This window comes from Anas platyrhynchos, chromosome 5 (genome assembly GCF_047663525.1).
Source record: "Anas platyrhynchos isolate ZD024472 breed Pekin duck chromosome 5, IASCAAS_PekinDuck_T2T, whole genome shotgun sequence".
Lineage (NCBI taxonomy): Eukaryota > Metazoa > Chordata > Aves > Anseriformes > Anatidae > Anas > Anas platyrhynchos.
Window position 1 is genome coordinate 10,125,384 of NC_092591.1, and position 27,872 is coordinate 10,153,255.

Genomic DNA, 27,872 nt, shown 5'->3' on the forward strand with positions numbered 1-27,872 from the left:
TGTCTCATTACAGGAGATGACCTCAGGTTTAGGACGAGAAGTCCCTGAATCACTCAGGAGGGTGTAGCTTCCTTGCGTCTTTTCCTGTTTTAATACCCTGCTCGGCTTTGAAAGCAAATTATATAGATTCATGCTGCACATAGGAACTCTTCTGACTGCTGAGCCATTTTTATTCAATAGCAATGTCTCCCCCTTATCCCCAGTAACTTGGAGGAGCTTTGGCCAACATCAAACAAATCTGACAAAGGGCAGAAATCTCAGTGATAATTACATTCCCACAGGGTTTCATGAAAACTGGCTGCAAGATAGAGGAGGAAATTAACTCCTCCATGAAGGGGAGTGCGGACACAAGCCAGGCATCACGCAGTCCCCGTGGCAGCCATCGGCCAAGCAGCCAGCGCGCAAATTGCCCTACACGAGCTGCAGCACACGCTGCCTTTTGTCTGCTGGGGTTGTCACGGGGAGTGTGTCAGGAGCTTGACTTCAGTAGGAATGGATGGAGGGGAAGAGCTCTTAAGTCCATAAAAAAAACACGCTTTGTTTCTGCTGTCAGATACAACGCTCAGCCTGAAGCCCAAACTGTGGGGCAATGCTCTCTTTTATTAATATATTCTATTACTGGTGTGTGTGGGAATGGTCTGAGGGAGCACAGCAAACTCAGAGATAGTCACTAACAGCCGCAGGTTCTCTCCTGTTAGAGTTGTTCTGCAATTTTCCTATCGTCATTTTATGATGCAGTCAGAACATGTCTGAAACACCCAATATAAAAAGCAAACTGTTGCTGTATTTCTATTGAAAGGCCTCTGGACAAGTTCAAGTTTGGACAGCATTTTAAAAAAGCGTGTTTGCTAAGGCATGAAAACATGTTACTGCTGTCCTTGGTTCATTGCATATCTTAGAAAAGGCAAAAATCTACTTAAAGCAAATAAAAGGAGTAATTTGTCTTTATACAAAGCAAATCTCCAGCTCTGGCTGGGCTTCTAGGTGCAATAAGTCCAAAGCTGAGTCCTTCCACATGGCCACCGCTCCCCTTTCTGCATGCAGAAAAGCTGCAACAAAGACAACAGCCTTTTCACTCCTTGTTCCATGCAGACAGCAGAATCTGTTTTTTCTTCCTGGGTCTCACAACTCTCTGGGCAGCAGGAGTGATTGCAGTCTGATGTGTGTTAATGTTAAAAAGAAAACACACACATCTTGACACTAAGCAGTTTAAAACTTAAGGTGCAAGTATAGCAACTGCAGTGCAAGAAGGACAAAAAAGCAAGGGGTCCCAGGTGCCTTGCAGTGCCCTGCCATCCTGGCACTGAAATCGGTGACATTGCTAAACCTGGGCCATGTCAGACCGGGAACCAGGCGGAGAACTTGAATCATTGGTCACTACAAATGTCTCTGCAAAACTGTGGGATTGGTCAGTGATGCACAGACCCTCTCCCTAGCCTACACCCATGCACTCCAGAAAAAAAATCGGCAACAGGTCTCAGATGAGTACGTGCCAATGCTCTGCAAGCTGGCAAAACACTTCAGTAATTCACTCTCGTATAATGATAGCACAACAAAGGGGAGTCTTATGCAATACATTTGTAAATACATGGCCACGCTGGCTTTGCTGAAGCATTGCCACATTGTGAACTTAAATACAAATAACAGGACTACTCTCTGCGCAGCTTGTTGCTGTGGGAAATTACAGCTAAATCTCCCCTTGCAAAGTGTGGGGAGCTCAGTGTAAATAGCAACACAGTGGGAGCCACTTGAAATGCATGCAACAACTTGCGTGGGTCCTAGAGCGCCGGCAGCAGCCCGGCATGTTCTCAGTTACCGTCGGCTGGAAAATCATTAACTAGCTGTGTCTGTACAAGGGGCAGAGAGAGGCTTTTGCCAGAGAAGGGAAGGCAGGGCGTTAGCATTTCCAACGGCTCCCAGTTAGTTTGCATATGGTGCTGTCAGGCTGCTGTGCTCGTTTCCAACCTGATTATTAACACTGCTAACGGGGAAGGGCCTCGGAGGGCAAGGACTGCACAGCTGCATGCCTGGTGCATACAGAGCGGAAATTCCTGGCTAAATTCCCAACATATACAGACCTATCTATTATATTAGCTGATCTTATAGCATCACTGACTCAAATGTCTCAACCATACCATGAGAACTGCAGGTAAGGGTGAACATTTTACATGTATGAAGCTTTCAGACCTGCATTTACAATTTACACACCAGAAAAGGGATCTTCAGTCTCCATGCTGAACTAGTCAGTACGCTGTCAGTACATGTGGTACTCCCTCCTGACAGAGTTAATCGGAACAGCTTCCCTAGTTTCTGATTTGAAGAAGTTCAGTAAGATACATTGGTGAAGTTTAATGTTTCCATGCTGTTTCAGAACTTGGTTTGTGTTCGACTGGTTATCAAGGACAACACCATCAAACTTCAACAGCCAGACTGAAGAAGGGAATTTTTCAAGGGCACAAGATTTCTGAAGAGAGCGCCAGGGCATCCCAAGAAAACAGCAGGCTTCGTTATGCTAATCCACTGCGTTGTGTTTTATTCCAAAGAGTGGAATGATAAAATGATATAATAAGCTCTGAACTTGTAAAACAAGAAAACGAGTTGGTTTCCACATTCAGCACTTCACTCAGCAGCTTGCTGGATATTTTATAGAGAAATCCCATGCAAATGAATCTCTCTCTTGCTGGAGCTCTTCAGAGTATATGGTATGCGGTGCATATGCATTATTTTAGTAGTAGCCTAAAAAGATCTTGAAAATAAATAAATAAATCTAATAGTATAAGGTTCTATCTTCTTAACTTGGATTCAGTAATGTTTATGGCTTACTCTCTATACCCAGCAGAGCAATCAAAGTATGACACAAAACAGAGCAGTTCTCAAATGTAGTTCAAACACGAGCATAGCTCAGTAGACTTCAAGCAGAATAAATCCTGACCTATAATATTATGAAGATGATGAATAAACGTGTCTGTTGTGTCTGTCAGCAGTGACAATCCATTTCTAAACATAACCTCACAGGCCCCCACACAGTCAAGTGTTTGGGTCCTAGAGGTGAACTTCATTCCCAGATTTCCTGCTAGGCAGCTTTCCTTTACCAGTGCCTGTCCAGAGCTCACAGCTTTTGCAAAGAAATGCACAGAGCAGGCTCTGGCATTTTCTTTCTTTATAATTGTCTTTTATATATTATTACATTTTCCTCCTTGTATTTCAGTCCCCAGAAGATGAAGATAAAAAGCTGAAGGGAAAAATTTGCTTTCTCTCATTTCCTGTCATAAAAGTAAATAATATTTCTTCACTGTGAAAACTGAGCAGTTTGAAAGTGGCATCCCATCGCAGCCTGTCTGCAGCGTTTCAGCTGCCATGTCTGAACGTTTTGCTCAGTACTCAGCAAAGGACAAAGTGAGAGACTTCTTTTTAAGAACTGCTACATACTCAGTTTGGAGGGGAACACAGTAGTCCACTTTGTCCTTCCCTCTTGTGCCCCGTCTATTTAAGCTAAAAAATGGTGTTTGTACAGCGCTTAGCCCCACGAGACTGAAGCCTTTAGGTACAAATGTAGCTCATTTAAATGGTAATGTACAACAAAATGAGTGGCACCCTTCAAAACCAGGGGCATTTGTAGGTGTATCTGTGCCAGGTGCTGACAAATGGTGTGTCATTGTTACAGACTGCGGGAAAAGGTCTAGGTGAGCCAATATTTAAAAGTCAGTTTTTGCAGTCAAAGGCCAACCTCTAGAATGTCTGCGTGCTTCTCTGCGCCTCTGCCCTGGAGCACTGTGTGTGCCTCCCAGAGAGCAGCGCATTAGGACTCTGTAGTTATTTCCCTACAAGGTCAGATCAATTAAAATGTGCTTTAAATACAGTCACCTGAGCTGTGTCAAGCGCTCTGCAGGCCTGATTATGTCCCTGGCATTCTGAAGGGCAGCATCTAAAGCAATCTGGTGACCTCGGGCAGGAGAGCCAGATAACAAGGAGGCAGGAACTTACTTTTTCACTACCCTGGGACTGAAGGCTTTGCTCCTTCTGTCCGTGTAATGCACTGACTGTGATGCTGGGAGTTAACTAATGATCTGGTTCTTCCCCTGCTGCAGTCAACAGCAAAGCTTCATTTAGTCTCAGTGAAAGACAGGCTTGTGTTTTCAGAAGTCAGGACAAGCTTGTTCAGCCATCCCAGGGAGACCAGGCAGCACAGTGTGAGCTGCTGCATTCCTTTGCCAGACCTGATAGGAAGCTCCCATGGAAATGTTTACATTAAAGGGGGAAAAATTGAAGCAAAATCTTTGCAGAATGGGGCTGTACTGACTCATGCCAAGACACAGGCTGTCCATCCGAACAACAAATCGACCAAACAAAAGCTGTCTCAGGGAGACCTCCTGGCCAACAAGCTTGTAATCCATCCTAGTCTTTATAGCACATATTAGTGTAAATGTACTGCAAGAGAATTATGCTACTGAATCAGTGCTGATGCAATGGGGAGAAGCAGAAATGTGGCATGAGCATCTCTTTTCTGTCCATCCCCTGGTCAGATGTAGCCAAGGGATTGTTGCCCTTTCCTCCCATTCAGGAGCCATAGGGATATGCCCAGGAATAACCTGTCTCAAGATCAACACAATAGTGAGAAGCAAAATAGATTAAAATGGCAAAACCAGGCCACTGAGGAAGTGTTCATAACCCAGAGTCCCAGACTGGGTTGCTCTGAAAGATTCCCCTCCATACCTCTTCAGTCCCCCAGCTTAAGGGAAGGGTCTTAGAAGGGGAAATAATGGGCTCCTAAGTAAGCTGCTGTAAGGTTACTGTGGTGCTAAACACAACCTATCATCAGGCAGTTCCCCTGCAGGTCTGATAATAAATCTCTCTGAACATCTACACTGTCAAGAGTTACGTCTTATTCTCTGTATTTTACAAACAGATTTCTGCAAGTCAAATTCTGCATGAAGCCATGAGATGCTACATACAGGAACAGCCTGGGAGGCAGTTTCTGCTTTCTAATTTGCACTCGTGATATTGTTGCACATCAACAGAACTATTCTTTCCTTTCTCCCAAATACCACTGATAAGTAAAATACTTTTAACAAGACCTTCATCTGTGAAAGTCAGCATAGCTCCCCTGAACCACTGCTAAAGCAATTTACACCATCTGAAGCCCTGAAGCAAAAAAATTCAAGTCAGTGGGATATAAGCCAAAATTTGAGTGTTTTGCTGGATACAAACCAGATTTACTTGTTTGCTTAAGCAGGTGCCTAAGTGCTCTAGTGAATTGGGGCCCAAAAACACCACCATTTTTTATTTGTGTCCACTTCTGCCAGCCTGGACATCTGATACAGAGGTCATCTTAGAGCCAACATTTTTGCCTTAAACCCTGCTTATAGACTCAATATAGAACAGCTGCCTGTGGAGTTATGTTCCACACATAACTTTAAAAATAAAATGCAAGTGACTGGAAAACAAGGGTTTATAACTAGAAACAAAATACTTGGGTACCTTGAAATAGAAATAAATGAAACGCTTTCTGCATACTGAGAAAAGAACAAATAATCTCATATTTCTATTGCATTCCCTATTAGTACTAATGTTTCAACACTGCAGTTAGGGTGTCCTAGCTGGAACTCCTTAGACCAGAAGCACTGTTTGGAAAAGAGGTTTTATACATACATGAAATTAATTTTTGCCTACACATCCTCTGATTTCTCTGTAGGAAACTTGTGTTTGTAATAACTGCATCTACAAAGACTTGTAGTAATGTCCCTGTAGATATACACTGCTTAGTATGCGGTTATCACAAGCACAGCTTACAGGAGTGACTACTGACTCATCATCTAACTTGCAAACTCTGACAAGCAAGTTGAAATCCCACCTCCCAGAAGTGGTTTTATTTATTGGCCCATGACCATTGGATGGGAAAATGGAAAAGTAAGCTTGGAGGCTGCCTCCAGAACCCAAGGTTCTCCTTGCTTTCCTGAGTCACTGATATCCAGTAAGAATCTGGCTTTCTCACTTGATTTTTGAGCCAGTCCATACTGTATCTCTTCCTACAATGTGCCTGACCACGTGTCTGAGGCCCTACACATCTCTCCTCTCCCTGCCCCTCACACACAGGCAAGGTGACCTTTGGCCTCCTGGTTAGAGGAATCTGATGAGAGATGGCGTTCGAGGAAAGGGGAATCCTTGTCCCACGTCCTGAACTTTAATATTCGGGTTTTATTTAGAGACACCATTATACTGATTTAAAAATACAGCATCTACATTTTGTGGAGGGGGACCCAATCTTGTCACCATGAAATAAACATAGTGTGAGCTGCTTGGTAAATTGGACCATCAAGGGTCCAAAAAAGAGTTCCCCCGGAAGGAGGAGGTGAGGGATTTCATGAAAAGATCTGCATCCAAGGAAGAAAGAATTCTAGCATGAATTAGCCCTGCCAAGAGTAACTCAGAGAGTTCTCCAGCACCACTGTGTTTCTAAGGTTTTATTTGGTAATGTAACAAATTCAAAAAGATCATTCCTTCAAGCATGCAATTTAATGGCTCTCTTAAATCATTAAATCTCAATAGAAAATTAATGAAATAAAGCATCCAGTTTCATTTTGCAATTATAATTTGCATCCTTATATAATTAAGCCTTTTGCAAAATAGGCTTGAATTATAAACTGAGCATATGTTTGTATGAATCTTAACTCGGAAGAACTGCAAAGGTAACCAAAGAGAAAGGAATATTATGGGATCTGAGGACTTGAGATATGAAAGATTTACTATCCACAATTACCAATAAAGAACATAATTTGCATATGGAAAAGTCCACTATTTCATCCATCAGTGCTTCACCTTATTTTGCATCTCAGACTTGTTTTGTGTCACCAAGACAGAGGCTAAATGTATTTAATATGCATGCTATTGCCATGTTGACATGGAACTAAGCAGCCCTGAAATGACTCTCTCGCTATTTTGTGGAAAAACATAACCATAGCTACAAATGAAGGAAAAGTACCAAAGGCCACAGGACTGATCAGCAAACACTACGTAGATGAACATTTAACCAAATAAGGTTTATGTAATTTGGAATGGATAATTTGTGGCTTGATTTTTATTTCAGACAATTATGATATTGCTGGAGTTGGGGAGAAACAACCAAGACTTGTGACCTGGCAAACAAAAGAAACAAAAACTCTCATGTTCATTTATTCGGGGTGTACAGGCTACCCTGAAAAGATGTGAGTCCAGCCTGTTGTGCCCCAGGGCTCAGAGGATACCACTGGTCAACACACCTTATAGTAGGCAGCACCATGAAGATGACTGTCTTCAGAGGATGGTTCAATGGCACCAGCACAAAACTTACACCCCACTGCAAAGCTCCCATGAAAATATTCAGCCCTCTAGTTTAGAGGTTTTCTCCTTTGCTAAGAAATCCTCATCCCTCAGCACACTGCTGCCTTTATTTTGATTGCATTTATCTGATCTTTGTACTGAAAAACCCACAATGTATAAAATCACTGCTTGTTTTTAATTCGATCTTTAGAATAACCGTGACTTTCTGCACACGCACAGAAAGTAAATACAAGAATTTACAGCTTAATAAACGTATCTGGTATTCAAGGATATCAGTGCAGGGACCCTCCAGAAATTCTATATGACACATTTCCATGCATACAACTCACTGTAGTGCCAAATTTCAACAAGTAAACATGATGCATCCTTTTCCAGGCATTCACCACATTTGATAAGAGCAGGGCATCCCTTGTAACCTGTGCAAAGTCATAAAGGTATTCGAGCATCAGACTCTTGCTCTCACTCTCCCCCCTCCTCCCGCTGTAGAATAGGAGAAGCATCTACCCCCCTCACAGACATCTTAGGAGGGTAAGAGAATGCAGTGCTTGGATGCTGTGCTGTTAAGGCTATGAAAGGAGAGAGAGAGGGAGGGGAAAACTTCATGTATTACAGCTCATTTGACCGAATGGCTGGAAAATACTTGAAATGGTGCCATTAGAAGCACTACCTTTATATTCAATCTGCCTGGAGTTACTACAGCTGGCATCAGTGGGAAATGAGGACCAGGCACAGCTACTGCTTAACCAGAGAGCAAATGCAGCAGTGTCAGACAGAAATAAATGCTGTGATGGACCAAGAGGGCCCAGGGCTTGATTCCAGTTCCTAAAGTTTGTGTGTGTTTGTAGACCCATTTTTAATTGCTTTGTCTCATCAGGGAAAACAAGCATCTGAGCTGACGGTCTTTGTTCTGTAAGCTATGAAGTGCTAAGGGAATGTAAGTATTGTCATTGTTATTTATTTTACCCTTTGGTGTTTTGCCTCTCTCCTGATTGGTTTGTGATGACTAATGTCAAAACTCTCTTCCGTTATCTCTCTTGGGCAAAGAGATAATATGACATTTAGCATTGTGCACCACAGGCCATCCTCTCTCTTCCTAACATTAAGATCACTTACATAGCAAGAAGAAGTCGTAACAATAGATGTATCTTTTATTCACAGATAAAAACTGAAGCAAGCTGTTATAATACATATTTGTACAAAGGACTTGAAAAAACCATAAAAAGGAAGATGATCAGAAAATATGATTCATTATGAAATGTGGTATTACATACACTATTAAACCTTTTCAAAAGTATTTGTTTGGCAACAATTTATCAATAGTTCCCACACTTAAGTGGCCTCCTTCAAAAAAGCACAAATCTCATGCAGCATGTATAAACTTGATCCTGAGGGTTTGCCTTCCTTAGAAAAACTGTAAAAAGATATACTATTTGTCTTAAAAGTTCAAAATGCAAATGCTATATTTATAGTCAAAACTATATAAAAATATGGACCTAACTTAACATTTACAAAAACTTTGTTTCCTTTTTTTTTGTTTGTTTTATGGTTTTGGTAATAAACATAATTCTCAATTCCTGAAGTCAAAGAGGAAATAAGAAAATCAAAACAAACCACAGTGCCCTTTGTAGACATCCTCACCTTAAGTTAACGACTCCAAAAAGACCAGGTCTGTGATAAGTGAGGTTAGTAACCAAGAAAGTAGGTAAGCAGTTAATATATATCTATATATGTATATATAAAATGGAAAACAAACATTTATTTTGATCTGAAAAAGTAATAATACAAAACCTGAAGGTAAAACAATCATCTCAAAATGCCATAATACACCTTTTCAATAGATAAATGTTCATAAAAATATCTTGAACCCTAACCAAGAAAACAATTATAATACAATTTTAATTCTGCTACATAAAACAGCTTTTCTATGAAACAAGAAGGCAAGTTCAGGTATGAAAACATAATTTACTTATTGCTTTTGCTACAATGTTGTTCTTTTTTTTTTTTTTTACATATAGTCATAAATACACTATACAGTATAAAATATTTCGTAGGAATACATTTTGTGGTCTGCTTAGGTTTGCTGGCTTTAATTCTAGCACCAAATACAAAAATGAAAATCAAATGATCTTTAAAGGCACTTCCATTGTATGTTTGTTTGTTTTTTTAATGTCTTGGTTTGTACTAAATTTCTTCACTTCCATCTGGCAGAAGCAATACTTGTTCCTACTTTTATCTTTGTACAGTTCAGGTCACATTGAGGCACCAAATGATTTATGAACATTCCCATCCCCTCAGCTGTTTCTTTCTCCTACAACATTCATTGTTGCTTTTTAGTCTTCACCTTTCCTCCTTCACTTTCCAGCTACTTAACCTCTTTACTTCATGTCGGACGATCCAGCTTCACTTCCTTCAGTCCCTTAAAAAAAACCTCTCTTCAAACTTCCACTTCCCTTACTCCATCTTGTACATCTGTTATTCCAATATCAAAACACGTCACTATCATGATATGTGACTTGCACAGATTAACACACTGCTCCAGTTCCTCTGTCACTTGTTCCAGTGCCTCCAGGTACTCCTGTGACTCCTTATCAAGATCAGGATCCACTTCAACTGTCAGACCAAAAAAATAAATATGTAAGATAAACATCTCACAGCAAAACAGTATTCTATCACAAGGGAGAAAATCGTGTAGAGGACTATTTTACTCCTCTTCAACTAAGACATATTTTCACTGTGTTCAGCGGATGCAAACCTCTACCTTGAGGCTCCATTTAAGCACAGCACTCAATCTGTTTGCAAATCTCATGCCTCAGTTTCCCAACCGTAACATGGGATTTGGAAACATTTTATCCTTCTTTGAAAAGAAGGATAATGAAAGATTATATAAATATTAACAAGAATCACAGTGAGTTTCCACTGTATTTTTTTTCAGTTCTTCCATTTCTGATACTATCTAGCACTGAAAAAAAAAAAATCTGTATCACAGAAATGCTAATGGGGTCACAGAGTACTTTAGAGTTCATTTCAGTGGAGTATCTTAGCAACTGCTTATCTTTGTCAGTGGGACTGCTCACATGCTGAAAAATTGTTACATGTTGATCATACTACTATTTTGCATAAGACTTACAGTCTTCTTTCCACTTATTTGGATCCATCATCAACCTGCACTTTGTCTCCTCCAACTCTTCCTTCAAGAACTCATGCTTTGCCTTTACTTCTCTGATTCGCTGCTGGCGCCTTTCTAGTATCTTCAGCTTGGTATGGAAATACATCAGACCCTTTTAAAACAGAAAAAACATTTAATGAATTTGCCTGTTATGAGCTGACCTCCAACAGCTGGACACAAACTGCTCCCAGCTCACTACTTATGAGTTAGGAGGCAACGGTTTTTGTTGTTGTTTAAGTTGTTTTCTGGTGGTGGTCGTATTTGTTTTTTAATTTGGAGTGTAAATTAATGGCCTCCAATCTAGAGGAACAGCATGCTACATCACTAGAGCATTTGTTGCATTTCTCTGAATTAGTAAACATCTCCAATATATTTTGAGATTACTAATGCTTGTAGAGGAATTTTTTCCAGTAGCACAAATGATAAATACAGCCTAATAATAATGTAAAGGTCATATTTAATCCTAAGACATATGAATTTTTATTTTCTTAAAATATTCCTACCTTCTCAACATCCTGGAAAGGCTATTATGAAAGAAATGGGAAAAAGGCATCAGAAGAATATAGAAATTCTTGTCTCCAAAATAGAATTAGCTGGTGTTTTCCAATTACAAACAAACCATATTCAGTGTTTCCCTGACTTAACAGAATCCTGTCATTTACATAAAGAGTTAATGACCCTACAGTTGAGAAAGGCTGTAAGGTTTCATCAACTAGGGTAAGATTACAAAGTCTTCTCATAATATATTCATTGGTAACTTCCATTTACACCATCAGTCATGTTAAACACAATTAATTCTAGACAGTAATCATTTTCATTTTCTGTGTTAAGGGTACCCCAACATATGAATTGTAAAATTAATAATTATAGTGCTTTAATTGCAATCAATTTCCTGAACACCATCCCAGCATTCAAGCAAGGATTCTGCCTGTATACAGTAATTTAAGTTGTCTACAGTTGTAAAATATGTGCTGACCTCAGTTTCCTCTTGTCTGTGTCGCTGTAAACGTTCCACATCATCAATCTCATAAACTTTAATTTCAAATGGCTCTTTTAAAGTGCCTGGCAAAGGTGGTAGGTCAACCCATTGGCCAGTGACACTGGGTTTTCTTCCTAGGGAGGCAGCATCTGGCAATGGAGCAGGAATCAGTCTACGACGCTGGAGACCTAAAACACAAAAGACAAGTGTTCATCAGACTCTAGGAGGACTAACAGACTACAGTATATTACAGCAGAAAATTAAAGATCTAGGTTCTTCAGAAACTTAGGAATAAATGCTTTTCTTGCTCTTTTCCTTTTAGAGAAGTACCCTCAGGTTGCTGATTGAGTTACTGTCTTGGCAAAATATTATCCTCTTGGCTTACTGATGGGAGTAACAGCAGTTCCTCTTCCCAAAGCAGATGACTGAGCTCCAGTTGTTTATTCTCTCCTTGCAAAAATATTTTTCCTGGATTAATTTCTCTTTGGTGAGCTATAATGGTACCCATTACCTTGCAATGGAAGTATGATTGTGAGTAATTTCTGACTGATAATGATAATGGCAGGCAAGTCAGAAAATATCCTGCTCCTCCAGTTAAAACCAAGCAAGGCTATCTAAGACCCCCTTCTCTGCATTACTTCTTTGCAAAGAGACAACAGCTCTCTCCAGAACTACCACCAATATTTTAAGGAGCTAAATACCAGCAGTTCTCAATGACACTGTGGAATTAGGAGGCCTTTGGCACTTCAGAAGGCAGCAACCAACCAAGGTGCCATTGAGTCACCTCCAATGTCCAGGCCTATCACTATTTGCACTAACACTCAGAAGGTCAGAGCATGACAAACCACACCCATTCCTTTTTTTCCCCAAATAAGCAGCAAACCATTACATTGATACAATTGCCACAACTTGTGTTTCCTACAGCAGAAGCTGACTTGCATCTTTAAAAATGCTGTTACTTTTGTATACAAGAGCTGGCACTTTGGTGTCCAGCATTTTTTGTGGTCTTAAGTCTCTCTCTTCATTCTCTCAAGGACTGACCACTATATCACATACATTGAGGATGAGTACACACACATGGGGATGATCAGACAATGTTAACAAGCCTGCAGTCCAATCTCTAGGCAAACAGGAGGGCTGAAAGCCACCAGAAACAAACTGAAATGTCACATGTTAGCAGAAAGTATAAACAGCTTTAATTGAAAACCAACTCAGAGGTAAGGAGTCTTATTACTTCTGGTCATCTTGCCAAAGGGAGCATATCCAACAGACAAGACAGTGTTGCTCAGAGGAGAGTGCTCCCAAGATAACTACTGGGCCTGAGACCTCTGCAGGAAAGTAAAATTCATGTTAAGGCCATCAGGTCAGCCCTGCCACAAGCTTCCAGAGCAAATGGAGACAAAAGCCCTGCAGGTACCCCTGAAAACAATGCACCTCCACAGATACTTGAAGAGTTACCTGGTTTACATAGTCTTAAGAAAAATATCCCTCATTCTTCATTGCATACTTCTAAGTAACAACATCAATCACAAAGGGAATATTTTGGAAAGGGTAAGACTTGATTCTACTTCTACAACACCTGTTCATCATTCTCACAACCCAACTTGTTCAGCTTGAATCACCGCTATTTGCCTGCTGAAATCACCCACTGTAGCTCTGAGCTTGTAACTACATTGGTGAGAGCAGGATTCCGTCTGAAAAGGACATTGAACAGATGCAGTAAGACTTATACGCTAAACAGACATACTTCAAGTCCTTCCACTGAACCAGACAAAGTCCAAAGCTGACATCGGTTCTCTGAGGATGAAGTTCAAGGATAAGGGAACTATATATCCAGCAACATCCAAGGGAGTAGGATCTCTCCAAAGGATGATTTCCCTTCCAAAGCTTCCTTAAATGCAGAGACTGCATAGCTAAAACACAGTTTGGAGCACTGTAAGCAACATCAAGAATCTCTAACACCTGGCAAAGGTCACAATATATTTTAGGCCAATAATGGGTCTGCATCAAACATTTCTTCTAAGAAATATTTCACAAAGTACCTAGGAAACCTTTTTTTTCCATGTATAAAATACATTATGGTCTCAAAGTCTAAAGCATTCCAAAAAAGTAATACATAATTTACTGATATAGAGTAATTTCAATCGGAAAAAGAAATAGTTTGTCATTTTTAAAGACCTTATAAGCATTTCCTGAGGCAAAAACAAATAGAAATCCATCAGTGGGTAATGCCTTCTCAATATGTGCACAAATTTTACAGCTGTTAATATTGATTTGTAGGAAAGGTTTAAGAGGTTGATATGCTATGGAAAGAGAACTGCAGCAAAATGCTGCAGTAAGTTTCCAAACTGATTTATCACCTGCTGAAGCAGCTCAGTTGCTCTGACCAAAAAGCACCCTGAGATCTACATCAGTTTAACTCACTTGGGCTAGATTTTTTCTGGTTTCTGAGACAGAATTGAGCATTATGGGTGTCTAAAAGGACTTTTCCAACCAAAAACTCAAATTCAGTGCATTGCTGGTATCAGATCCTACTATATTTCTACCAGTCAGTATGCTTAGGTTGCTGAATGAGGCTGCTGGTCATTAGTTACATGGCACCGATTGTTACCGATTCTTTACGACACTACAGGACGTCAAGCTAGATCAATAAAAATCACTACTGTAACAGCACTCATATGATCCTGACTAAAGTTGGCTACTGCCAGCTTCCATGAGAAGGTGCACTTATATGAGCACCACCTGCAAAAGCAACAAGGAAAGGCACCAGAAAACAGAAAAAAGGACTCAGCACTTGTACGTCCACCTTTGGATAGCACAGTCAGAGGCATCTGCCTTGGCACAGTATGTGAGCAGGAGCCTCTTCTGAACCACTCTCCCCATCAGTTTGCTATCATTTAGTGAATCTACATGTGCTCCCTAAAGTTACATTCTAAAACTACTACCACAGAGCAACATGATAATTTTGTGATTAGCTGGCAGCAGTAACGTAGGATTTGCTTGCATCTTGCATATGCACCCTTCTGCTCTGCCCCCAGGCCCCACCTTTGGATAACCTAATGCACATCCAGCAATCCTCATTAATTCACAAGCGCTATTCTCCCCTCCAGGCCTATTCCCTTGTTTCCAAATGGGAGCCCCAGCACACCTCACTGAAATTTTTCTCACCAACTCCCAGCAGCAGAGCTCCTCCTCTCCTCACTGACCTTCTCTCTCCATTCTTTCCCAGCCTGCGCAAAAATTTCTCACTTGATCCTCACAAAAGCAGCCTCACTCCTCCCAATCCACCCGTATACCCTCCTAATCTGGCCATCCTGGTGCCGTGCTTGCCACCAACCCTGCTGAGGAAGGAACATCCCCTATCTGCCAGCAGCCATCTGCAGCCTCCTCCCTCGCAGGGAGGCTGCCGTCGCCCCGGGGCACACAGCGCCTCTCCTGCCCTCTCCACCGCAGCACCTGTGTCACACCTGCAGCTTTGAAGTGAAATAAATGACAAGTAGCTGCTGTCACAGCGATACAAGCGCACAAGTGCATGCAGGCAGTCCTGGCTTCAAGCTCCCCCCGAACCACCTCTCCCTCTCAGTTGGAGGTGCTGTGAAATTCCCCCATCCTGAGGGACTCAGCAGCACACTAGCGGCCACCTGGCTGCCTTCCCCTTCCTTCCTTACCTGTTGATCGTTTCTTGGGAGACTTCAGGCTCCTCATCCGGCCTGGTGACGACATCCCACTTTCACTCATGGAGTCGTGTGCCGAGGAGGCACTGCCAGTGGCCTCGCTGTCCCGAATCATGCTCTCGTAGCCACTGCTGCCACCACTGTGGTAAAAGAGCGCCGTCCTCCCCATGGCTGGCGGCAGCTCCCCGCTTAGGACGCTGCTGTTGTCACTACCATGCCCACTGCTGTACCGCTGAGGCCGCCGGGGTGCCGTTATCTTGCTGTAGGGAGACGGCAGCACTGGGATCTGCGACTTCTCGTCGCTGAGGTTAATGCCGCTGTCGTTGCCGCTGTCAGAGTCGGTGGAGCCTCGGAAGTGGCCTGCCTTGACAGAGCCGCCTGACACCAGCTCGTTCACACGGCTGTTGGCCGCCCTCATGGCCTGCTTGGTCCCCATGATGGTCCCTCGGCCAGGTTTGCCACTGACGGGCTGCACGGAGCGGGGGGCTGCCTTCCCGCCGGGGGCCACACCAGAGCCCTTCCCTGTGGGCTGCGCCAGGGACTTCACGGAGGAGCTGAGAGACTTGGACCCGCTGGCGGAGAGGCCCCGGTTTTTATTCCCACTGGCTTGGACCTTCTGGTTAGCTGTGGGTTTTGCCTGGCTGTTTTTTCCAGGTGCAGGGGCGGTGAAGGGTGGTGGTAAAGCCACACCAGAGGCAACAGGTGGGACACCCAGCCTAGGGACAGAGCGTCCTGTCCGGCTGTTACCGGTGTTCCCATTTTCCCTCACCACATTTGCTTTGGATCCGACTGATGTCAGGCTGTCACACCTCTCCAGGGACATGTGGCTTCCATAGCGGTGCACGGCTTCACTTTTTGATGCCTTCGCCTTCAAGCTTGATGTCATCTTAGGCAAAGAGTGGTCACCCTTCAGGTTCATTCTACTGCTGGCACTTTCACTGAAGTAAGACCCAGCTTTCAAACGCAAATCCATTTCATCCTCAGCCTTTGGCGTGGCAGCTCTGGCAAAATCCAAGCTGGTGGCTTTTCCCCCACCATTTCCCAGAGCGACAGGTTTCTGCTCCAGGCTTGATTTGCGTACAGGAGGTGTTGGAGGTGTTGGGCCACCAGGCCTGGGCAACAAGCTTGACTTCTGTGGCACGCTCTTCTTTCCCAGTGAAGATTTCAAGCTGCCAGTGGCCATGGGAGCATCCGAATTCCCTCGGGTGATGGCCTCCGGCAAACTACTGTTAGCATGCGATACTGGCATCACTCCCAGTGTAGTGGCTCCTCTCTTCAGCTGTGGCATCTTCATCAAAGCTTCTGACTTCTTTGCAGCTCCGCTGGAGGATTTGCAGGCCATTTCACAACCATCTACAACCCTCTGCGAACAGGCAAGCATAGTCTGTGACTTCGTTGGCCCAGATGCTGCACCAAAATACTGGGCAGCTTTTCCTGGCTGCTTCTCAGTACCAAATGTGTGAGATTTTGGAGACAGCAATGCATCTGCAGGTTTTGTTTCCATCTGATTATCTGTGCGCAACAGCCAGGGATCTTCGAATATGCAATGTGGATTCTGCAGCTCTTTATAGCTGAGGACAGTATTATTGTGGATTGGAGACGAGGTAGTTTTTGTTTTCCTAGGAAGACTAGAATGTATTGTTTCTATTACAGTTGTATCGCGAGAATTACCACATTTTATTTTTACAGGCTGATCAGTGACACAAAAAGCACTTTTAATCTGAGATGCTTTGGTAGTTTCAGAGGTTTGAGGGCTTTTGCCAAAGCCTGAGGACAGCTTGCTAGAATTCATGCTTTCACTGTCCAGTTCAGAGAAGCAAAATCCACTGTCATTCAGAGCGCTTTTTAAGGGGACAGATGAATTGGGTGAATCCAAGTTGAATGGTTCCTCAGACTTGTTACAGCTGTAAGATGACTGAGCAACAAAACTGTCACTAGACTGAGCTCCATCACTTTCAACTGTACAGATGCTGACTTCACTGAGCCATGAACTGATGGAGGAACGTCTGCTGCTGGTAAAGGGATCCTTAGCAAAGGGCACAACAATATCAATATTTACACCAGTAGAAGTTTCCTGTGAGGTATAAGCATCAAACTCATCGTTTATGCTGCTGATAATACTAACTGGCCTCGAACCTGATGCGAGAGCCTGAAGGGAGCAGTCACTGTTAAAGCTAATGATACTGGAAGGTCTTCCATTATCCATAATCCCGCTGATGGACAGTTCTTCCACCACAGTGAAAACAAGTTCATCCTCTCCATTCAGCTCAACAGGCTGCTGCAAAGTCACCGTGGTGGTTAGTATATCCCGATCAAAACATTTACCTCTGAACGCCGACCGGAAGCTGTGTACCTCTATAGCACCTGACTGATTCTGGGCATTGCTACCAACCAGAAATGTACTTCCTTGGGGGTTCTGCTCAGGCTTGTTTGCCATCTGCTTGCTCATTCCCACAGGAGGAGTGCGAACTGCATTGCTATTGTCCAGCTCCAAACTCTGAGCACTGGGGCCCAGCACCTGCTCTTTCTGCTGTGGAGGTGGGGGTGCTGGGCTTGGCAAGGGTCTCTTCACATACAAGGACTTTTCTTTCGTGACACAGTCAGCTGCAGCTTTATTCTGCTCCAGATTCCTTGAAGGGCTACACCTTGAGGACTGCAGGGAATCGGTGATTGTCTCTCTCTCTCCCTCCAGTACTGTTATTTTGCTGTCAGCTCTGCTCTGTGGCTTGGAAAGCTCTGTTTTCAAGTGAGGTGTGTTCTTCTCATGACAATTACCATTGCCACCCTTTGGTGCAACAGTCTGGAAAGGAAGGTTATGTCCTTTTTTTGGAGATGCAGTTTCTTGTGGAACTGGTTTCTTAAATCCTCCAGAAGGAGGAGATATTTTTTCCTTTATCAGTTTAGATTGTGTGTTTTCTGTACCTCCAGGCAATGGACTACAATTGGATGCAACAGAGATTTCTCCACAAGCAAATCTGATGGGTTCCTCACTTCCATCAATGCACTCTAACCTTTCTTGCAGTTCAGCAAAAGTGTTGCATTTAAAATGGTCCTTGTCAGAACTCCTACCAGTAGCAGAATTGTCTTTACTTCTCTTCTTGTTCAGGGATGGGATTATGGGAACAAACTCCGGAGGACCTTCATTATCTGTCAATTCCCTGTCAGACAAAGCTGCACCATTGGGACCAACGTAGATGACAGTATCACAGGACTGTTCACTGCTAGAAGAATAATCAGGATCACTAGATATGCTCAGGACAGGAAGGTCAGGGTCAAGGGCAACAGTTCGTGGGTGGAATGGTCGGAGATGGGGAGGTCTTCGGACATGTCCTTCTTCACATGAACTCTCTCCTCCAGACGAGCTGGATGCATACTGCAAATGATCAAAAAGGGGAAAAATTATTAACATGAATTGATATATAGGTATATATACATGCATGTTATTGATAAAAAGGGTAGGTTTGCTATATAGTCTGTGCTCTGTGTGTACAATCACAATTACATCTAGTGGAAAAATATTACAGTGTGAATTAAAGTAACAAGGTCATGCTACATAGATTTTACTGAATTAGGAGTAATCTATCACACCTTTTCAGATAGTTTACATTAAATATTACACGTTGTCTTTCTTCTCAACAGTTTTCTGTTTCTTATTGTTTTTTTAACTAACACAAATTGAAGCTTTTGAGATAGTTCCACATACAAGGAAGGAAAGAATACATTTGGAACAAAAAGAAAGGGAATTTCAGGATTAAGGATTGAGGGTGGGATAATGGCTTGGTGCCAAGTCATTTGTCGGTTCCTCTCCTGAGCTTTTATGCATTTTTTATTATTTCTTACCGCCAAGAAATCCCACGTTCCCCCACCGAGAGGCAAGGAAAACTCATTTTCAGATGAATTAATTGCAGCTTGTTTGTGCACCAACCTTGGATTTCTTCTTTCTCATTCGGTGGATTCGTGATGCAAGCTGAATGGTGGTGAGAGTTTCTGCATAATTGGATGGGGAGTCAGAAATATGCGCAATCATAGTAGTTCTGCAGTTGATGTTCCCAAGTGATTCCCTCAACAACATTGTCAACTTGTTGTCCCTGTGTAACAATTGAGAACATCAGAATGGTTTAAAGAAATAACTTTTTTTTTTTCTTTTTTCCAGATTTTTACACCACAAGTTGTGCTTTCATTCTCATAAGATATATGCAACTATGGTACATGCTAATAAGAAATTTCTCTTATTATTTGACCATACTTAAAATGTGTCTAAACACACACATACAAAGATAACAAGCATTTTGACAATTTATTTGCCTGTGTATTTGTAGTATAAGTCATTTTATTTGTTACTTGACACAACTGTAAAACGATTGATAACTAGTTTAGTTATTTCAGGTCTACTACCCAAGCAGCTCATGATTGCTTTATTTTTACCTGAGCAGACTTTGCATCTGAATATATAAGCTCTGTAAGCTATGTGCAAATAATTTTGATAAGAAAAAAAAAGTCAACAGAAACAGTATGAAAATCCTAAACAAATAACATTAGATATCAGATACATATTATCAGTGCCATCTTAACTAATCTAGTTTCCATTCTGTCTGCTGTGCTCTGCTCTGACATAGCAAATGGGAAGCTAAATTTCTCTCTGAAGACTTTCTTGATGATGCAATCATCAGCTATGGAAAGCAAAGCCGACAAGACAAGTTACATTTTGTCCTCCATGGGTCCCCAACACATGTACCCAAGGCTCCCTGGAGGCTGTTTCCATCACAACTCCGAGCTGGCTCAATATGTGGGAACTACCATCATGTTCATGCTCACCAAATCACAGTAGGTGACAAAGTTGAAGATCTGTCCTTCCCTATTCTAACCCATCTATCCTGTACTCCATGCACAAATGTAGCAACTAGCCTGAGGAAGTTATCTACTTTCTGTTGAATAGAGAAAGAAAGAACACCTGTTTAAGATGCAACACTAGATAAATAAGTGAAATGACATGATTGATAATGAAGGGACGATGTTATAAAGACAAGTAGCAATTAAATTTAAGGATAGAAGGCCAACTTCTGGTAGGGATGTTTACATTGTGGATCTTGTCTTTGGGCAGGGCTCTTGACAGGTGTGTTTAACATAACATTATTTTCAAGTACGCTCAACAAAGCAATATGCATAACTGTTCACTTCTGCTAAACAACTGTGCCACATGGTGCTCATCTTTTTTTCTCAATTTCATTATCATTTCAAAATTTGGTAAAAGGAGACAAAATTCTATGAATTTTTGTTGGAAGTGTTTACTGTTTCTGTCCAGCTAACTGAGATAGGTCTAAATCCAAGACCCAGAAAACAGCGGACAGAGAAGAAAAAACATTTTCACCGTTTCTCCCTGCACTTTTCAACAATCAAATCATCTTAACCATAAACCCAAATTAAATATATGCCAATAACCATACAATTTTTGGTCACTTAAGTAAGAATTTCATGTTACTATGTGACCCCTAAACATTCTGTGTATGTATACACACACACACAGGTAGATAAATAGATATATCTGCAATATGTAAGAGACCTTAGAAGACAGATCTCTCTCTGACAAAACTTCCTTTAAAATCATCTTAGGTAAAGAGTGAATTGTTGATGCAATGTAATTCATTGTTAAGGTAACACCAGCCACAAATTTACGCTAATACATGCAATAATTCACTTACTTATATGGCACATGCTTAGCACCATTAATTAAGGCCAAAATTACATTGCCCAGGGCAGAGAGAGACAAACACAGAGAGCCTCCTCCATCTCGGCTCTTGCTCAGCACTTTTTCACAGCTTCCTAGATCAATGAGATGCAAACGGCTGCGTCCTCCAGACACTAAAACAAAAAGGGGAAAACCAGTTGTACATCATGTGCTTGCATGAGCTTAAGCCAGACTGGGTATTCAAAACATATTCAAATGAAGAAAATAATGAATACAGCACGGGATAATGATAACATTAAATATTAATAGTGAGGAAACCAGGTATTAGCTACAGCTACTGAAGCTGTAGGTAGACTGGCTTGAGGGTTCATTTCACTTTTTCTTTTTAAGCTTATTGCAAATTATTGTTAAATCAACCCAAACTGAAGTAATTTAAAAATAAAGAACATGGTGAGAAGATTCGTACTTCCTCCTTTGCCACTCTTCTCCATGCGATACTGGTATATGTGAAGAGTAAAGAGCATGTGTGAATTCCTCCTATCTTCTTCCTCACATTCAGGTTTGCTGGTACTTCTGGCAGCAAGTGCAGCATCAAGGAAAAATGCAGCTTTCTCTGCTGTCGGGGCCCTTAGCTCACTTTGGTTTTGAAGCTGGAATATAAACAAGAGAATAGGTAATTTTCACAAGAGGTTTTGTGTTTTTTTTTTTAACCTGAACTGGATAAATCTCTTGAGAACTTAAACAAAACAAATATTTACACCATTGGGAGCAATGAGGCCTTATAGATTAAAACCGAAAATTTGTTTTTACTGTCTTAAAAAATTTCATAATTGTTGTCAGATAAATTGTTGTCAGTTTATTTGTTGTTGTTGTCAGATAAAAAGAAACACAGTTTATGGAAGTCAGACTCAGAAAATGTATGTTGTGATATCCATTATACCTGTGTTCCACATATTGGATCTTCTCTCAGATAAACTCCAGGAGATTGGCCATCCTGAAGGCTGCCACTGGCTACTTCAGCTAACAAATCCTTAAGGTTTTCATCTTTGCCACTGATCTCCACAGCAGATACTCTAATAGAGAAACGTGTCCCAGTTTTTTCTTTACGTTCATTGATTAATTTGAAGAGCCAAGAAATTGCACAGGGGATGATACCAAGGCTTTGTGTGGAACTATCTTTCCCAATCATGGTAAAAGATTTTCCTAGAATGAAAAGACAAACGTGAACTTAATTCACCATTCTTGTACAAGACACTTTTTCTTCGTATTACTACTGCACATTATATGCAATGCCATGTGCTACACAGATAATGGGAAATAACATGCAAAAATGCAAAGCATTCAATTATTAATCCATTACTATTTATTCAATTATTTTTGCCATTTTTGTAATTCAGACCCACAGCAAATTAAATTTTAAAAACATCTCTGATCTTTTGATTTTCATCACAATGCACCTATATATAAACTCGCTCTTGAATAAGCTAATCTGATGTTACATTTTACTTTTTCAAATTAAAACTTACAATCCCAGTGTAGAAATAAACCATGATAAGTTTGCAAAGCTAATTAAAAAGAAATTCTAATCTATTCATATACTCCAGGTTTATTGTTCCAGGAGCTGACAGCATGTAATTACCAGACTGACATAGTAATTAACTGTAACGAATTTGGGAGCTCACCAAGCTTGACATGACCAAAGCAAAATATGCAACCATCTGCACCATTCACAACAGACTGGATTACTTCTGCTACTGTTCCAGAGCATACCTCAGCCTGAAAGAAAGATTAGAGACAAATAAGTAAAAGCATATACTGCTATGTTTTTTTTTTGTTTGATTTTTTTTTCTTATAACTCCTCTTCTGTATGAAATGAATGGCCCAATATTTTTGAGCCACAATATTCTCCTTATTTTTATGTCATCAGTCCTATTATTTTAGTAACTACGCTATCTTTAAAAAAATAATAAGATCTGCTACTACAGCCTAAAATAGTTTTCAATTCTATTAAACCAATTCTCTTGGAATATTGATTCTATGACTAACGTAGCAAACTGAATGCTATCCAACCAGGCTTCCTGCTGGTATAATAGCTTAGCCAAGGCTATTCAGCAATAGTAGCAACTTCACTGAAATTAAGCTACTCAACAGTGCTCACAGGAATTAAAAAAACATTCATACTGGAGAAAATAAGTTAAGATCCCTGAATAAGATTTCATAGCATCACATTTTCCTTTTCCAGGGGAAACAGCAGCATCAATAAAGAAAACTTGCTGAAATACTTGGGTGTACTGAAACCAGTTTATCCACGTCAGTGAAGGTCTCAAACATACAATGTGATGATCTATTAGGTATGGCAACTGTGTGGGGCAGTGCTGTGTGTGTGTGGTGTGTGTTAAATATGTAACTACAGTGAAATGATAAGGCTCCGTTTGCAGGTGCACAGCAGTGAGCTTGCCTTGAGCAACGATGCTTGCATATAAGTGGTTGGCTGGCCAATGCCACCCAGAATCACCACAAACAGGCCACCCAAAAGGTCCACAACGAGCACCTGAAAGAGCCTAGCCCAAACCATGTGTCAACAGTCCAGAAGGCTGGTGCCAAAACCAGCACAGAAAGTGGCTGCGACTGGCCAGCCCACTTTGCAGCAGGGCTAGCAATGGGAGTTTTAGCATCTGTAAGAAAAAGCCACTAAGTTTTAGACTAATGTTGAGATCACTATTGTGAGGGGCATGCACCATCAGTACCACAATCAAGATAAATTAATCAGTCAAAAACAGAGAATAAGCAAACTGGAAAAGAGAAGGAAAATATAAAAGCTCCCTAACTACTTTGGTATAATAGTACCACAGGGTTAGCTGTATCTCTTCCCTTAACAGCAGTTTTCAGCAGTTAATGCTAAGGACATGCTCCTTGCTCTCTGAAAACAGGGGAGAAGGACATTCTTTGTGACATCAAGTGGGTTAAAACCTAGTTGGAGTGAAAAGTGAACTTCAAATTGGCTGTGTGTCTTTCACTAACACAAGAAAAATGCATAAATATTTAGTCAGTAAATCCATCTCCCTAGCTTTTACTCCTTAATTTTACATCTTGGCTAAAATGAAAATGTAAGACTTTACCCACCTGTCTATTCATTACTGTGTTTTCTTCTATGCATTAAGGCAACTCATTTTAACATAAATCCCCAGAAAAAGACAGTACTCTTAAGGCATATCAAACACAGTGGCCATAAGAATCATCAAATCATTTAGATTGGATAAGACCTGTAAATTCATCAAATCCAATCGCTAACCTAGCCAAGTCTACCACTAAACCATGTCTCTAAGCAATGCATCTACGCATCTTTTGAATACCTCTAGGGATAGTGACTGAGCCACTTCCCGGGCAGCCTGTTCCAATGCCTCACAACCTTTTCAGTGAAGAAATTCAGTGAAGACTCAGGAGGTTTATGCAAGTGATTTCAATACCTGTGAAGCATCCTGGGGGAAAACTGCATCAAAGGCAAACATCTTTGGAACAGCAACAACACCTCTCCTATGACCTATGTTGGAAGGCCCACTTGATGCTGGATCATAAAGAGTGATTTGCTTTTTTCGTGGATCCACCTTTAGGAAGGACATGGATTCAGATGTTTCATGTGCTCCTTGAGAAGGACAAATTCTTACCATCACTTTCACCTGCAAAAGTTCATAAGAAATTGACAACTTTAGTTCCCAGCTAAACAGATGCAAAGCATTCCTCCCAAACCTGCTCCCCCTCCCAAGACATGATCATTTATAATATTTAGGCGTGTCAGGACAACCGTGGGACAAAATCAGAGCCAGATTTTCCAGACTGGTTTCCACCCTGGGGTCTGCACTGAATTAGCTTTTAAAGGTGCACTTTGTCCTTTCTGTTGACTCTGTTCCAATTTCAACATTTCTATTTCTAAATGTCTGATCAGCAGGTATAATCCACTGTAGGTGTAATACCATGCCTAAAGAAAAGGAAACTCTGGTCTCCTACCTTCCGTGTACTTAATGTGACCAAAAGTACAAATTGATCAATTCCAAAATCCATGGGAATAACACAAAGCTGAGAGAGCTAGTGCATTCAAACTAAATCTGGAAACTTTCAATTCCACTTTCATGTTCCCCTAATAAACAGGTGCCTCTCTTATAGCTTTCCCAGGCAGATGCCTTTATGCTGTTATTGCTAGGTAGTTTGGTGGTTAGTTGAAGATTTAATGGCAGTTTCAAAGAAGGGAAGGGAAAAAAAAGCATTAGAAGGTCCAAAATCTTGAAAAGAAACTGCTCACAAAGTACATTTTATTCCTACACATGGCATTTTAAGACATCATTTTTAGACAGCTCAGACATGTTGGCTGTGATTTCCCAAGCAGCTTATGGGAGCCAAGTGACCGGGTCTCACTCAAGTTCAGCAAAGGCTGCACACCTGCTTCTTTTAAGCTTCCTGGAAATCATATTCTTATTTTGAAAAAATGTGAAATACTGCCTCACACCCACTTATGGCCATTTATCCTTATGAAATGCTCCCAGGTCAGAACCAGTGTGTTTTACACACCTGGCGCTGCAGCAAATGACTATTACAGGAGCAGTGAATCACTCTGCCGATCGTCAATTCTGCACTGCCCAGTAGATCAAACGTAGAGGAAAGCAATGTTCAGCCAGAGCGACTCTCCCTGGCCAGTAAAAAAAAGTTTCAAAAACAGGCTGAACAACAGCATTAGGTCCCTATCTAACTACCACATGTTCTCCAACACCAGAATTAAACGTAGTTTTGCTGGGTGAAGAGCCTCCGTGGCTGTAATGCACCTCAGGCAGCAGAGCTGGAGCAATTCGCACTCTTCAGAGCACCCATCAGGATGTGCATCTTCTGTAATGCAACTACTGACCCTAATGAAGTACAGTCCTCCTTTTACAGTGCTTGCTTCTGACTTGGAAGGGGAGTGACAGACAGCCCCCCCTCCTTCTGCAAATCCGCAAGGTGAACCCTCCAAGTAGAGCACGCTGATCACAGTTGCTGATCTAAGGCCAACCTCTAGCATGGAGGTGGATGTTGCATGGGGACGCTGGGTTAGAGAGCATACGCTGCTAACAGAGACGTGTTCTCCTGTTTTTCTAACTTGTTACTGCTAATTTAACCTTAAATCTGCCAGAACAATTTATCTCTACATTCTGAGAGTATTATTTCACTAGAATGGTGTGCATTTATGCTGCCACATTTTTTGTCTTCACAAGAAATGCACTTTGCAGTCAACACCTCCCCATCAGTCCTGCATCCAGAGAAATAATAGCAAAGAAAGAATTGAAGCTGAAAAAATGCTTCAGCAAAGCACAAGAGGGAAATGCACTCCTCCCAGCATTGCAACAAACAAATTGCAACAAACTGGAGCAGGCTGAGCCAGCCTCTAAGACTGCCCTTCATACCAGACAAAACGAGGTGATAGCTTGCACACCTGCACCCAGAGGGTCCAAGTGAAATGGAGTGCCCAGACCAGGATGATTCACAGCACTAAACACCGTGCTGAACTGTTCCTGTCTTTATCAACTAGAGATGGCAGGTAACTTGAAGGTTTTCATTTAATTTCCTCAGCTGTTCCATTTTTATGGATCCTCCTTTCTGGGGGGTTAAGTTGCACGCAGGCATCCCCTGCACAGTCACTCAGGGGTATGGCTGAGCATCATCACAGAAAGTATTTTCAGGAAGGGGGCTATAAAAGCTTTTCCCCAACATTTTTCTCAAACAAAGGGCTTAAGAAACAACTGACCCACCCAGTAAACACTCCAGGAGGCTCCACCATAGGTAGCAGCAAATTCTTCCACCTACCGACTCAAGCAGTCCCCCCTTCTTTTCTTTTCACTTTTATACTGATATGAATATGAAAACATAGTCCCAGAAAATAATTGAACCTTAGAATAAATGAAACAGCTGCTTCAAAAGCACCGTGCATCAGAGGTGACAGACTCAAGGCTGTTTCCCCATAAAAGCTCCAAGAAGCCAGCTTTGTGTATTAGCCTGTTAGCTCAACCTTGACATGCTACGGAGGTGCTCAGAAAAATAACTACCCTCAGGAAAAAAAAAAAAAGAAGGAAAAATAAATACATACATACAAATGCCCACTTCTGAGTCACTTGATTAAAAATAATTTTAATATATATGCTATTTAAAAAAATAAATCCCTAAACAATCTTTTTTCTCTTACACTTATTATTAGATTCTAGCAGCCAGAGCTTGGCTAAGAAGAAAATCGGTCTCCTCCTGACCTAAACAGCAAGTTTCCTCCATCAGTGTTGCTCCTCCTAACAAAAAGGTGACTTTACCCCCAGAAAAACCTTGTGTGCTAAATCAGCTTTTTGAGACCATCTCTCTGAAGCAGAAAGGTACTAAAATCTCTTCTCAAAGGGTATCAGATCCCAACTCTTAATGGGCCTCAAGGGTCATCTTCATTTTCACAGAGAAAATGAGCTTTCAAGACAAATGGGAGGGGGCAAGAAAAGAGCAGCTTGACGGAGTTCCTCTTCTGGTGTTTTGTGTATAAATGCTGATTTGCAGAGTAGAAAAACAGATTTCAAATTTAGTTTCCTTGCCCTCTAAATCCACCTACAAGTGATGGCTTAATGTTTAAAGCTACCTATCAGAAATTGTAGGGTTATAACGTGTCACTCTTTTTCACAATGCTGAGCTGCTGAGCTAGGCACTGACTTCACTCAGAAATGAACTAAAAATGCTCATGTAAGTACCAACAAGAATAAAGCTTACTCAAACCTACCGCTTTGCAAAAGCAGAAGCTAAAGTGCAGGCAGGTCCCACATGCAGGCACATGCTTCTCAATATGTAGAAGAAAGATATTTTTATTATTCTAGCCCTCCTTTGTTCCAGGAACAATCTTAATTGCCAGGTTTGTATTCTCAGCTCTGAAGTTAAACCCAGTACTTTTCTGTGTTGGGATAGCAGGAACACGGCAGAAAAAGCTGAGTATTGTACAGCCAGCATGGTTCCTGCCTTAAGGATCAACTTAACTGCACCTTCTCCTTGGTCTCTTCATCT

The 27,872-nt window shown here is 41.5% G+C and overlaps 1 protein-coding gene across 3 annotated transcripts in view; it reads right to left on the reverse strand.

Annotated features, from left to right (window-relative positions):
* Positions 1–8,444: 8,444 nt before the first annotated feature.
* KIF26A (kinesin family member 26A) overlaps positions 8,445–27,872 on the reverse strand; it is a 101,261-nt gene continuing 81,833 nt past the window's right edge. For all 3 annotated transcript variants that reach the window (XM_072038239.1, XM_038179873.2, XM_038179875.2), the window contains 10 exons: positions 24,290–24,499; positions 22,505–22,598; positions 21,763–22,025; positions 21,289–21,472; positions 20,836–20,995; positions 19,062–19,224; positions 15,131–18,509; positions 11,460–11,650; positions 10,445–10,595; positions 8,445–9,927 (listed from right to left, as the gene is read on the reverse strand). In XM_072038239.1, coding sequence (XP_071894340.1) covers positions 9,752–9,927; positions 10,445–10,595; positions 11,460–11,650; positions 15,131–18,509; positions 19,062–19,224; positions 20,836–20,995; positions 21,289–21,472; positions 21,763–22,025; positions 22,505–22,598; positions 24,290–24,499 — 4,971 coding nt within the window. In that variant the 3' untranslated portion in view covers positions 8,445–9,751. The remainder of the gene's footprint in view (positions 9,928–10,444; positions 10,596–11,459; positions 11,651–15,130; positions 18,510–19,061; positions 19,225–20,835; positions 20,996–21,288; positions 21,473–21,762; positions 22,026–22,504; positions 22,599–24,289; positions 24,500–27,872) is intronic.